The sequence below is a fragment of the Camelus bactrianus genome, chromosome 27 (genome assembly GCF_048773025.1).
Source record: "Camelus bactrianus isolate YW-2024 breed Bactrian camel chromosome 27, ASM4877302v1, whole genome shotgun sequence".
NCBI lineage: Eukaryota > Metazoa > Chordata > Mammalia > Artiodactyla > Camelidae > Camelus > Camelus bactrianus.
The window spans coordinates 35374646-35389099 of NC_133565.1; the positions used below are offsets into that span (position 1 = coordinate 35374646).

Consider the following 14454-nt stretch of genomic DNA (forward strand, 5'->3'; position numbering starts at 1 on the left):
TCTGGGATGACCTGGGAGATGGCATCTCACAGCCCAGGTTTCTTAATTTTCTTGTCAGGAGCTGGAAACTTGTATTTTGTTTAATGCTCAAATTATTGAACTCATATACCTAATAAACAAGTATTTTTTAAAAATTACTTGAAATTTTAAGCTATCATTTGATTAAGTTCTCCTTTATCATTTTAAATGCAATTGTGAATTTTTAGGGCTGATGTTCTGAACGCCTCAAATATCACAGAACTTTCACAGACGCAGTGACTGCGCAGCTCGCCATCACACTTACACTTGAACGTCCTCTAAAGCATAGAACAATGGGCTTCCTCCTTTCTTTGATAATTTATGTGCTTGTTTTATACCTTCCTAAGGGATCTTGGTATACTTATTTTAATATCTTCCTAGGGTTTCAGTAATAGGTTTTTATTTCTTCCCAGGGGTGGAGTAACATTACTAGACCCAAAAGGAAAAGCACACGTGCGCGGCCCAGCCACGGCCGCAGAGGCCGGCTCACCAGCCGAGCCGGTCTTGGCCGGGGCAGGACTCACCCCGGGCGGCCTTAGCTTCCGGCCTTACTGCAACACGCGCTTCAAGGTCACACCTTCACTTGGGTTTTTTTTTTTTTACAACCTGATGTCTTTCAGGAAGTGATGTACTTTTAAAGCCTCACCTCGCCAGGGCTACAAAACCCAGCGTCCTGTCGGCGTGATACACCGACTTGGTCCGTTCCCTTACTGGTGCTTTAGTAACACGCGCAGGGCGGCCGGCGGCCTCATCCTCTGCGAGGCGAGGCGCTGGGTCTGCGCTGCATGTTCTTCCTCTTCGGACACCTGACTCGGTCACCTTTCCGGAGGACCCTGCTGAGCCTTTCTTCTACTTGGTAACTTTGTGTGGCCGCCGGTGCTGATTAAGTGTTGGACTTTCCTTCCACCTAAATCACACGTCAGTCTCAGTGCCAGCCAAACCAGTCTTTCTTCTTCCTGACAGAGTTTCCGCTTCATTCTGGATTACTGATTTACTCAGTTTCATAGCTTTATTCTTTCCTCAGAAGCAAATACGTGCGTATTTATTTACGTATTTTTATACAGGACAATAGTTAAGCATGAGGAATAAAATATCCATATGTAAACAATGGCCACTTGTTAAAATTCATCTACAAGCAGCAAATCCATGACTGATTATCCAATTTCTGTATTACAACTACATTTCTGTATTCATGACGTTAACTTTTCTCTTTTGAGAAATATTATATGAGTCTGTGAAAGGCCACAGACTCCAAGTAACCAGAATAACAATAATATTTTGTGATCAAATGGTTACAACTTGGTCAATGGAAACCCTTAACCTAGGTCCTTTGACCTTCTCATATGGCCCCTAACATCAAAAAAATAAGATTCTTGCTTTCTGATGACAACAAGATATTCCAGGCTCATTCTGATCTTTCTGTTCCCTTTCCCAGAACAAGGAGCTATTTATCCAGGTCAGTCCCGGGTTTGTTTGCTCTTTTTTAACTTGATAACAGTATTGGAATAGGGGGATGGAAGGATGCATATGAAAGACAGGCAAAAGGTCCACCGCTGCTACTGAGCCATCTGCATTAGAAAATGTGATTTTCACGTGGAATGATGCCATATTGCTGTATCTTACTTTTCTTAGAGTAAATGGTATCACCTGATACCAAGGCTTTCTCCCCGGCAAAAACAGTTCTATAAATGTGTGTGCTCCGAGTACAGTCCCAACATTACACCTGCTTTGAGGAATTCGAGTCAAGTAGGAGATACGCTGGGTGTAATGCGTTCCTGCCCTTCTCACCACAGGACCTTAGACTGGGCCTGTCAGAGTATCTCACTCTGCCTGGTACATGATGCTCCTGAGAATAACTTCACAGAGATTGAGATCAACACAGAGATCTTGAAAAACAGCCACAGAGGTCTTGGAAGACTGAGATACAAAGACGGTGGCTGGAGGCACTCGTAAACAAAAACACGGACAGGAAGAGATGAACGGAATGAGAGGGAGGGAGATATGTTTTTGTGATGAGAAGTGTGGGAAAGAGAGGGCACTGACGAGAAGGGAGCAGGAAAGCAGCAAGAAGATGACGGCAACACTTGGGACAAAAAATAAAGGGAGAAAAATAGAGTGAAGACAGATATGGAAACATGATTAATTTTAAGAAAGGATTTACAGCAAGACAGGATACAAGGTCAGTACAGTAGATTCTCATTGTTCACTGAAGGTATGTTCTATATAAGGTTGTCGTGAACACTGAATTAGCAAACACTAAGCATTTGCTCCTAAGAAAAATACAGGCTTAGGTTCCTGTGAGCCTTTGAGCACAACATTTTTGTCAATCAATCAATCAATATGTAAACTTTTTTAATATGGGCTTTTGTTTAAAGGCATCTAGTAATTATATATATTGTTGATTCAATAACACTGAACTCCCGGCCAACAGCACTAGCCCTCAGGCCTGGAGGAAGCTCGGCTAGCACACGTGGCTCCCCGCCGGGCGCACCACGGCCTCCTGCGCTTAGGAGCAGCACAGGACAGCTCAGCACCCCCTTCGAGGGCATTTCAATCAAAAAAGGTGAACAATTCAAATTTTAAAAATGGGCAACAGACCTGAACATGTACTTCACAAAAGGAGATATAAAATGACTAAAAAGCACACAAAAACATGATCAACGTCATTAGGCATCAGGCAAAATAAAATTAAAGCAACAACGAGATAGCTGAAAAAGCCACACCAGAATTGTCAGAAATAATAAAGCTCACAGCAACAAATACTGGCAAACGTGTGGGGCAGTCGGACGCTCTGTGCGTGGCTGGAGGGAGTGTAAAATTACACAGACGCTCTGAGAAAATGCATGGCAGTTCCTTATAAAGTCAAACTTAAAACTACTCTATGACCCATCAGTTCTACTGCACAAAAAACTTATATCAAATGTCTTTATTCAGAACAGCCCCGAAGTTAGAAACAACCCAACAGAATGGATAAACAAAGCGTGGTATCTTCACACTGTGGCATGAAAAATGATCAGTTACTGACACAGGAAACAGTACGAGTGATTCCCAAAAACATACGTTGGGTAGAAGAAGCCTGTCCCAAGGGCACACGCTGTGTTGTTCGACGTGCAGGAAGTTCCAGAGAAGACAAGAGTGATCAATGGTGAAAGACATTAGAAAAGCAGGTGCTCACAGGGGAGGGCACGGGCTGACTAGAAGAGCTCTTCTCAAGTGTTGAAAATATTTTGTATCTTAATCAGGATGTTGATGATATTTTTAAAATTAATCACCTTTTTTAAGCGCATTTCACTGCATTTAAATTTCATCTTTTTAAAAACAAGCTCCTGAACAGTCTCTTCTCTGCACAAGACCTACCCTCAAAAACACATACTTCACATGAGCACATCAGACTGCAAAAATGAACATCTAATTGTCATTGAGTATGTGGGACAACTGGTTGTGGGAGTATCAACCGATATAATGACTTCAGAAAATAATTTGACAATATTTAATACGACTGGACGTGTGCCTATGACCCAGAAACTCTGCTAGCTGTGTACCCCCAAACTCACACAGGAACAAGTATATTCAAAGTAGCATTGTGTGTAACAGTTATAAACTAGAATTCACTCAGTGTCCACCAACAGGAAGAGGGATGTATACACCGTGCACTGGCCGTGCAGCCAAACGTCACGCAGCAGTGCAAAGAAAGTGGTTATTCCCATCAGTCATGCTTCTGGGTACGGCTACTCAGAAACAGAATACTGAGTGGAAAAAATACGCAGAGAAATACATCCTGCATGACAATATTTATATAAAATTTGAAAGTACAAAAACCTAACTCAGTGAACTCCCTCTGCATGTGCGCATAAATAGGAACGTTCTGAAACATGAACGAAGGCTACGCGTCAAATTCAGGACAGGGGTTACCTCCAGGGAAGCAGGGCCGCCGAGGCTCCATTCTGCTTGCCATGTTTTATTCTTAAAATCTGAAGCAAATGTGGAAAAATATTGGTATCTGTTATGCTTGGTGGTGCACGCAGGGTATTTATTTGAGATACTACTCTACACGCATTTCTGAACGTTGAAAAATTTCAAGATAAACAAAGAGAAGAAAGAAGTCAACTCTCTGACAACTAAAGCTTAGAGGCTGGGGTAAGGAATTCATAGTTTCACTGTCTCCTGAAGAGAAACTGTAAAGTGTTCCATTGCCCCCAAAACAGAGGAGTAGTTTAGAATAAACTGCAACACTGGGTATGCTTTAGCTCATTTATTTTTCCTTATCCTCTTTCCACAAAGGATTGGAGGTAGCTTGCAACAAAAGTCGCATAAATGAGCCAGGAAAACATAAACTTCAGTAGAAAATCAGGATCAAAGATAACAAATATTCCATCAACGCTGGTTAACCACAGTTGCTGTGATCAAGTTTCAAGCATGGCTCTGAACCTCTTGGCAACAGCAACCACTCCATCTCCAGCTGACCCACAAAAGCAGGTTAGGAAAACTAACCTTTGCTCTTCGAGATCTAACTTAACATTCTCCTGAGCGGAGTCTCTGTGCTCTACTTCGCGCTTCGCCTTGCTCACTAGCCAGGTTCTTCTTTCGTTGGCTCTTTTGTCCTTTCCTTCCTTCCTTCTTCCCCCCCTTTCTCTTCATTCTTTCATTATTTTATTCAGATGCCAGACTTCAGATGAGCAGCGGTGTGAGTGCAGGTCCTATCTACTATTTATTGGCCGAAATACCCTTGGGGACAAGAATTAGATGGGAGGGCACAGCACAGCCAGTGGGAGTTTGGAACTATGCAAAACAGGGATTCAAGAAATAGAAGTCAATCAGTTTGGGACAGGGGGCAGTGTGGGGGCAGACAAGGGGGAGCTCAGGTACAAAGGGCTGGCAGACAAGTGACGAGAGCTGACGCATTAAGGTTTGGCTTCAGGAACGAGACAGAAACCCTGTAACTAGACCTGAAGCACAAGGTCGGGGTAGAGCCAGCAGTGCCTGTAGACCTGGTGCCAAGTCAGTGAGTGCTGCCCTTGGGTGCGTTATACCCAGGAGAACTGGGGAGGGCCGAGAGCGCGTGTGAACGTGAGGTCAAGTCCTTTAGCATCGGGGTGGGAGGGTCGTGGGGGAGGGGCAGCGTTCGGGAAGCAAGACAGGTCATTTGTTAAATGGCCAGCCATTCACCTGCGGGGCCTGGTGGGAGCAACCGTTCCACGGGTCTGAGCAGGCACACGCTCTTGCCTCTCCCGTTTACTAGGGGTGAACCAACGTTCCCCTCTCGGCATCCCCCTCAGGGTGGGATTCCATTTCTATCCCAAGCAAGACAGAAACCCCGGGAGAGATCACCTTCTGCCAGACAGATGAGAGGTGTCCGCATGTTTCCACTTGGAGAGATGGATGATCATCACCAAACACAGTTCCTCCTGTCCTGGGGCACCAACTCTGCGGTCCAACCTGTTCTGAGAAGATGAAGAACAGCTTCACTTGCTGGTGGTGGCTTCGTTCCAGGCACTATGCCGAGTGCTTTAAATGCACTGATCTCATTCGACCCTCGCAACAATCTTGTGAGGTAGGTACTCTTAGGGGGAAACTGAGGTGCGGGTGGGTCACAAGCTAAACTGGGAGCCAAAGTGCCAAGACGGAAACCCGGACAGTGTGTCTTGAGAGGCCACGTCCTGAAACACTACGTTAATCTCCTAAACTTGAGCACGTCCTTCCTGGGGGAGGGGGGCCAGGAGCTCTAAGGATGTAGGGCTTTCTTGGAACTGCAAAAGCAGCTTACCTCACTTCCTTCCAGCGTTTCTGCAGGACTTCGTGGTCCTGTAACTTCCGTTCTCGTCTTTGCTGCTGGTCCTGCTGCCAGAGCTGCCAGGCGAAGTCTGAGCAGATCGGAGAGTTCCGATCTGCTGACCTGTAAGGCGGGGTTTCTGAAGTTGTGTCACCTCTAGCAATGGTCACGGGCTCCGAACGCCCTCTTTCCCAGCATGAACTAGGAGCCCCCTGCTTACAGCTTACTTACCTGCTCGATCTTCAAATGCAGTTAGAAGAACGAGAAACTTTCACTCATGAGTCCCTGTAACTGTGAGGCACAGGCGCCCGCGCCTGCCTGACGAGCGAGCCCCGGGCACTGGCGTCAGGACGAGACGCCGTTCAGAGAAGCAGAAGTACTGGCGTGCCCACTCCCTCCGGGTCTCCAAGGACAAAGCGTTTGCCTCCTGCCCCAGTTTTGATTCACTCTCCTATCTTCTGCCCACAGTGACCCCCAGGGCCCGCGGCGGCGCCCTGAGGATGCAGGCCTAGAACAGGGCCTCTTCCTGTGTAAGCGAAGGAAGGGCTCCTTCTCAGCTAAAGAGGAGCGTGCAATAAAAACGACAGTTCTGCCTGGATCAAGGAGGCAACACTTTCTTTTAAGCTAATTTATTAGCAAGTTTATTCTCCATTCATTAAAAAAAACATTTTTGGCTTTGAGATCATGACACAAAATAAAAAGGCAAATAACTAAAACTTATCAGCTGAAAGTAGGTGGAAGCAACTCGCGCTGAGCCACGAGCAGACACCACGTGCCGCGGGCTATCGCAGGGCGCCAGTCAAGCAAGGGCCGGCCGCCCCTAAAGGCTGCTTAGTTCCCACAGGCGGCCTGCTCAGCGCACGTGGGGCAGCAGCCCTCCCTGTCTCTGTCCTCTGCTTCCTGACCCTTAACTACGAGGACAGGAGGCAATGACACTCTGATGCTAGTCTTTGTTGAACAGTGTGGTTGTTTTAACATGTTTAACCTACATAATTTCAACGTTCAAAAACATAAAACTGCTAAAATCAGCTGCAACTAAAAGCCATTTCTACTTCTGGTCAGTGATGTGCTGCAGGCAAAGCTTCATGTAGGAATTCTTGTTGCGGACTTCTATGACCGCGTCCCTGACGAGCTCTATGAACATCTGTGGCCAAAGCTTCTGCAAAGCCTCATTTTTCATGTTGATTTCTGTGGCTTCCTTCACAAGGTCCTCGATATACATCTTGCAGAATTTCTTTTTTTCCTTTATTTCCTGTTAAAAAAACAGAAAATTTTGCACTGAATCATAATTAATCCCTAAACCAACTCTAGCTGAACTAGAGAAACCTGAAACACTCTACTCTGACCCCCACCCCTCAGAGCAGGAACACTTCCCTGGACCCTCTGGGGCGCTGCCTGAGGAAAGACAGCAACTGGGAGCTCTCTGGTCCCAGCGCACGCCCCGCTCCGTGGGGCAGCTCTGTTACAGATGTATTTCCTACTGGAATCACTGATCATAACTACTGTCTCCACCGAGAGACTTTCTCCTGTCTCAGTTCAGACAGTCAGCTGAACGCAGATTCATGACTTCTGGTGGTAAGTGTGTCAGGGCACTGATACCGACAATCTTAGCTAGTATGAGGTCAGTTCACATCCACGTACCTACTTGAAACACCCATACTCTTGAGTTCACTCTGAACTTCAGCAAAGCCCGTAGTGGTACATGCCACTGACGTCTGTGGCTGAGACCATCTGGACAAAGCTGGGGGAAAGTATACAAGGAGGAAAGGAAACATATACAAGCCTGGGACCCAGAACTTGTCCCTCCAAAGAAACAGTGCTCGCAGTCATTTCTGGGTCTGGCAGTCTGCGATGAAAACCATGGGCTCAAAACACAGCAGACGAACTTCTGGGCCTGAGGCTACTGGGGCCCTGGGCCCCAATTTTATCCTAGAGGCTGGAAAAAAGCCATTTTATTTAACTCAAGAATTCAACATTCATTTTGGCTGTTGGTACTTTCAGAGAGTATCCAGGCCTGACGATGGAACGTGCCGTAATACACATGGAAAAACCCACGGACTAGATCAGACAACCAAATTCACACCAGTGAAGGAGGAAATAAATCACAAATGTCACTCGGAAGTAATACTAATCAATTACTTGGAAAAGGATCTACTCAAACCTCCAACTCAAATCAAAACACCAAATTTAAAAATAAAGAGTTAAATTTAATGTATCAACAGATACAGCCGTTAAAATCATACTGTGAAGATCTATAATAACAAGGAAATGCTTGCATTGCAATGTTAAGTGGAAAAAGAAAAATACAAAATGAAATTTCAACAGAGGCTGCGCTAATCGGTGTCTGTAAGCGTCAAAACTCAGCAAGTGCACCCCTGAGACTTGTATTTCATTGTATACAAATTTTACCTCAAAATAAGAAACTACGTGAAATACTGGACTGCAATTAATGATCTGCTTGCTGAATTATTTAGGGAGAAGCATGGTAATGTCTGCGATGACTCTGAAGTAAATTTAAAAAATCAGGTGGACTGCCGGGGGCTGGAGGGCGGGTGACTGCCCAGGTGGGTGGCGAGGCAGGTGCGCCGCGTGGTGCGGTACTGCAGCAGGCTCTGGTGTGAGCCACGCCGCTCACTGTAAAGTTCTCTCAACTTCGCTGTATGTTCGACATTTTCATTGAAAAGTTACAAAAATATACAGAAAATTATTGGTAGAAAATAAACTGAAGTGTCATTAAGCTTGTCTTTAGGAAGGAGGCCATGAGTGTTTCCTGCTCCTTTTTTCTATTTCTCTTCCTTTTCCAAATTTTCACAATTTGTAAAACAACAAAATAAATGTTTGAGATTCCTGACTAAATATAAGTGAATGACGAGTCCCAGCTGTCACTAGCGTCCAACAGAGGTGTATCTGGGAAGTCTTCTAATGATATATAAGATTTCTCCAAATAATCACTCGCCATTCTGGGGTCAACATGCTGATTTGATTTAGTTCGTGTGCTAAAAATAACAGGTCATGAATTGACCTATCATAAAAATATGTACAGACTTTGATGGGCGATAAATCACACACGGTTCCAGCTGGCTGCTCCTCTGCTGAACCTGACTCCTCCAGCTCCGCAGCAGCCCGGGACTCGGCCACCTGCGCTAAGTCAGCCTGCCAATGAGAACGGCACCGAGCTGCTCCGGGTTAACACCCAGGGAGTCCCGGCGACACGAGGACGACAGCAAGAGAGACGAGGGCGAAGCACCAGAGATCCGCGACGAGAACCAGCAGCATTTTACACTGAGCAGCGTATTGACACGAGCAGAAGGGCTCTCCTACAGATTTTTAAGTTTCTTAAAACATGATTTTGAATTAAAAAAAAAAAGTTCCAGCAACAGGACTGGAAACATTTACAGTAATAAAGGGTAATTCAAATTTACAGAATTTTAAAATATGTTGCTAAATACCTTATACACAATACAAATTAAAATAAACGTTCCACCGTCAGCATAGCGTGCTTTCTGGTGCTTCAGAGTTTCCTGCTGTGGTTTGTTCCACGACTTCTTTAAAACATGTTGATGCAGAATTGTATCTGCTGTAATAACTCTTCATTTAGTAAAGCTGTCTGAAAGCACCTTTACTTCATCATTTCTTCTCTCCTCTAAGCCAATTCCTCTGCATCTCTGTGCAGTGTCTGCCAGGACAGCTCACTCTGCATGTCCAGAATGATCCTGTTAAACGAGAGAGACTTCTCTTGCCCTGACCCGTCACAGGGTTGTTGCCGGCTGAATAATGCTTTTTCCATTCGCAAATGCTCTCCTGTGCTGATTGTTTCTAGCCCACAATACCCCTGTGGAAGGTCATACAGCAAGTATTTTACAAGTTCAATCCTGATGAGATAAATGCTACACAATACTGTTCACATTATTTTATTGAACTAAAATTTTATTGTCATGAAAAGGGAAAAGAAGGATGTCAAAGGTGGACTTGTTACAGAGCAATTCTCACTGTAACGGTACTTGTACTGGGGTTTAATCCGTGTCTCCGTTTTATACGTGGGAAGCTAAGGTCAACAGAGGCTGAGAGGCCTGCTCAGGATCAGACACCATCTTACCTAGAGAAAACGCCAGCCCAGTCCTCGAGAGCCCGCGGTCACCTGGAGAGACGGCCTGCACGTGTGAAAGCTAACTCAAAAGAGCTGACACAGCAATCAAGTGCCGGGCAAGATGTTCGGACAGCAAATACAATCAGTGTTCAAAGAAGGGACAGCCCTTTGCGCTGGGGTGGGCAAGAAGACTGCAGGAAACAGCTCGATGCACCGTGAAAGGGTCCGAGGCCAGGGGTCAGTGGGCTGAGATCTGGAGGCAGCTCAGCCAGGAGCTCGCCAGGGGACCCCCTGCAGCTCCCCGAGTTCCAGTTCTCCTCACCTGCCTAAAAACAGGATCAGATTCTTTAAAAAGTCCCATTCAGCTCTTGGATTCTTAAATCTTTTTTAGAATGAGTCAGGAAAACGGATGGACAGCTACCAAGCATCAGAGTTACACATGCCACAGGCGTAATTACACATATCGTACGTGTAATGAAAGGGTCTGCTCACTCTGCTTTGTGAGCAACTCGCTTCCACCAATTCCCTCGACGACGCAAGATGCACAGAGGAGGAAGAACGAGTACTCTGTGCTGCGGTGATTTAAGTGTTTTTCAAGTGGGGGATGCTGGACTGTGAATCCAGAGAAGGTGACGAAGGGGCCAGGGCAAGGTCTGAGCAAGCAGGTGGAGAATCCCGGGCTCAAATCCACGTCTCCGAACGGCACGTATTCTTTCCAAACTGTTTTACTGCTTCAGATTGTTTCTTTGCCCTTGGGTATTTCCCCACACAGGAGCCCACATTCGCCGTCTTTACTTCCTGATGGCTCATCTACTGCTCAAACCACTTAAATCGAGACGGCTTATATGACTCCACTGAACTATCCCTGTGGAAAAAAAAAGACCTTGATTGCCAAATTTATCAGATTTTCCCCCTGTAGTTTGTGCCCTTGGGGTGTTAGAAAAGCAGAGCCTGTGCAATCAAGGTCATACTTTCATCTGTTTTAAAATGCGAGCTTCAAAGCTTTGCTCTTCGTGCTGGGGTGTGTTCGCCCTGGAGTTAATTCTGTTGTATGACGGGAGGCAGGGGCTCGGTGTGCGCGTCTGACGCGATGCTCCGCTTCCTCAGCGGCGTTTATGAGGCTGTGTGCGCAGCGTGCAGTGCTTGCTGTCTGTGTGGCTTCCCCACGTACACGGGGAAGTTCTGCCTCTTTTTCCACAGTCCCTGTGTCTTTTCCTGCGCTGCCCTAATCACGACAGCTGCAATGAAGTTTCATGGCTCGTGAGGCGGGTTCTCCCCGCGTTCACTCTTGTATTATTTTGGATTCTTTGCTCTATCAGACAAGTTTGGGATCGACTGGCGAAGTTCCACAAATAACCTTGCCCAGATTTTGATTACAACTGTCTTACACTGATGGATTTAGGAAGGACTGACATCTTTACCACGTAGAAAGTTTCCGTCCATGAACTATCTATTTAGTTCTCCTTCAGTGTCTTTCAATCAAATTTAACAATTTTCTCTGCAGAGGGTTTATAGATATTTTATTATTCATTCCTAAAGTGTTTCTTATTATGGTAAATGGCAAATTGTTTTAAATTCATTTTTGAACAGGTAACACAACTTACATTGCGTCGTTGGTCCCTTTTCTTACTGATTTCTAAAATCTCTCGGTAATTTAGGGAGTTAATTGCAAGCTATTTTTTCAGTTTGTTTTTCGTCATGGCTTATTTTCTCCCCCTGAAGGTCTTTCTCATCCCAGTGTCACACATCAATTATCAATGGGTTCTTATAGAATTTTTATGCTTTCATTATAAATTTTAATCTCTCTGACTCATTTGGAATTTATGCTGATGTAAGGTAAAACGTCTCAACCCAGCTTTTTTTCTCAGTTCCCTCACATTCCCAAGCCACTATTTCTGTAGTCCACCTGACTTGGGAGAGATTATTCTCTATCATAAAACAAACTCTCTTTTGTATTCGGGTGCGTATTTGAGTTTTCCATTCTGTCCTGTGAGACCGGTGGTGTCAGTCTTCTCATTGTTTTTCTGTTTCAGAGCTCTCGTGGCTATTTATGTTTATTTTTCCACATGTTCTATAGGGTCAAATTCAGTAAAAAGTTTTTGATATTTTTATTGGGATCATATTAGATTTTTAAGTTAATTTAAGGAAAACTGACATTTTGAATTAGGTCCTTCTTATCCAAAACATGGTAGGTTTTTCCATCTGTATAAATCTTCCGTGTGATTCACCAATGTTTCAAAGTTTACTTCGTACAGATTTTGTACACTTGTTAATTAACTCACTGCTAGATATTTTACCTTTCTGTGTTGCTGCTGTGAGCTGGGTCTTCTGTCCATTATGTTTTCTTCTCAAATGGAAACTGCTGATTTCTATTCCATTACTGAATTTTCTTACAGCTTTGACAGTTTCTCAGTTAATTCTCTTGGGATGTCCTGGTACCCAGCAACACTGTCTGCAAATAGTAAGCTTACTCCCTCTCTTTCCAGTCACCACGGATTTCCTTCTCTTGCCCAAGCTCACTGTCCGTGCTGATAAATCGTAACAGCGACACCGGATGCCCTTGTCTTGAGGCTGGCTTCAGTGACGCATCAGTGCTCGACTGCCGGGCAAAAGAACTGCCTCTAACTCAGTGGCTTACACTACTTTCTACTGCGTCACGGCTTCCACGTGCTAAGAGTCCCAGACACGGCTTCGCTGAGTGCTGTGCTCAAGAAGTCACAAGGCTACCGTCACGGTGCTGGCCAGGGTGTGTTCCTTCCTGAAACTTGAGGTCCTCTCCTGAACTCAAGTGGCTGCTGGCACAATTCAGTTCTGAAGCCCCATTTTCTTGCAGGCTGCCAGCAGGGGGCTGCTCTCAGCTCCCAGATGCTTCTGGAAGCCCCTTGCCATATGACCCTGTCAAAATACGGTGGCTTACTTCTTCAAGACCAGCAGGAGAATCTCAGAGAAAGCCTGAATCCTCTTTTAAAGGACTTGCCTGTTAGGTCAGGCTCACCTGAGATAACCTCCCTTTCCATTAATTCAAAGACAACTGGTTAGAGACTTCAGTTATATCTGCAAACATCCCCTACCCTTACCATATTCCATCGGTTAGAAGCAAGTCACAGGTTTTACCTGCACTTAGGGGAAGGAATCACACAGAAGTGTCACTAGGATTATGCCAGAGGACCTCAGGGGGTGGGATCAAAGCCATCTTAGTCAGAATTCCGCCTGCTATTGATGCTAATATCTCCCCATTAAGCATGATGCTTACTATTCATTTCTATGATTCTACTATGGAGCTAAAAGAAAATTAGGGGTGGGTGTTGAATTGCGTGAGATGCCTTTTGAATGTCTATAGAAATAATCAGACATATTCACCTTAGAGCTATTAATTTACTAATATTGACTCTTTCTCACGTTCCCAGAATACACCACACTGGGCTGTAACATTTCATTACTCATTTAATGTTCTGCTGCATTCTGCTTGGTATCATTTCAGAAGGATTTTTACATCATCAGTATTCTTAGGTATCTGATCTGGCTTTTCTTTTTCTGTGCAATCCTGGAAGGTCTGGATTCAATGTTACACTGTCTGACTTAAAAAAAATGAAAACGTTTTCCTTTTTTTCCAATACTCTTGAACAATGAAAAAAAATCACTGTAATTTTCTGTTCCTTAAAGAGTTGGTAGGTTTCTCTATGAAACGGGTCCTGTTTTTGCAAGCAGCTCTTTGGTATTTTTCTAAACGTCTTTGATTAAACCAGCATTAATTGCTGACTCCTGGAGCCAACCGCCGTCAGGAAGACAAGGACTTGCCGCCTGGCCAGCCTGGCTTTCGTGTTCCTCTCCTGGCGGCACCAGGAGGCCCGGCCGGCCAGAGGACTGAGTCCAGTCCCTTTCTCACAGCCCTCTTCCTACCTTTCCAGTCTCACCTTTTAACACCATCTACCCCAACCTCTGTGAGGTGAATCTGCCCCCTTTCCTTTGTCACGTGGCTACATTTTATCCTTTAAGATTCCAGGAAGCTCTTCTCTAGAAAGCCTCACCTGACCTGGATGAGCTGCCGCTCCCCTGCTGTGCTGACACTGTGATTTACAACTGTCCCTGTATATGCCCGTCTCCCCCGCCGGAAGGCGCTCCACGGGGACAGGACAGCGCCTTCTCACAGCCCACGCACTATGCGGTAGGGGCTCAACACAAGTACGACTGTAGAGGGGACTTCCAGGAATTGACTTCAAGGATTTGAAGAGTCTTCATAAAAAAGACACTTGTTCTCTTTTCTAAATAAGGCAACACTAGGCTCGCTAATTGAAAGTTATTAGGAGGCAGATTTCAGCTTAATATGGGCAAGAATCTCTTCACTGCTGGAGTTGTTCAGAGATACACAGCTACCTCATGAAGCAGTAACCTTTTTTACACTAGACAAATTTAAAGCAGAATCGGAACATCTTCCAGAATGCTATAAAAATACTGCCACATTGAATTCTCAAGTGCTTTTTGAGCTGTAATCCTTAAGAGCCCTATGGGTTCCAAAGAGATGACCAGGATTGGGGGTGAAGTAGGTGGAAAGCAACAGGACAGAAGGTCCAGCAGAGGG

General features: G+C 45.1%; 1 protein-coding gene across 4 annotated transcripts in view; it reads right to left on the reverse strand.

Annotated features, from left to right (window-relative positions):
* Positions 1 to 5705: 5705 nt before the first annotated feature.
* Positions 5706 to 14454, reverse strand: part of LRRC49 (leucine rich repeat containing 49) — a 103924-nt gene continuing 95175 nt past the window's right edge. For 2 of the 4 annotated variants that reach the window (XM_010955323.3, XM_010955322.3), the window contains one exon: positions 5706 to 7040. In XM_010955323.3, coding sequence (XP_010953625.2) covers positions 6837 to 7040 — 204 coding nt within the window. In that variant the 3' untranslated portion in view covers positions 5706 to 6836. The remainder of the gene's footprint in view (positions 7041 to 14454) is intronic. The other 2 variants (XM_045516917.2, XM_045516918.2) reach the window with 1 other exon arrangement.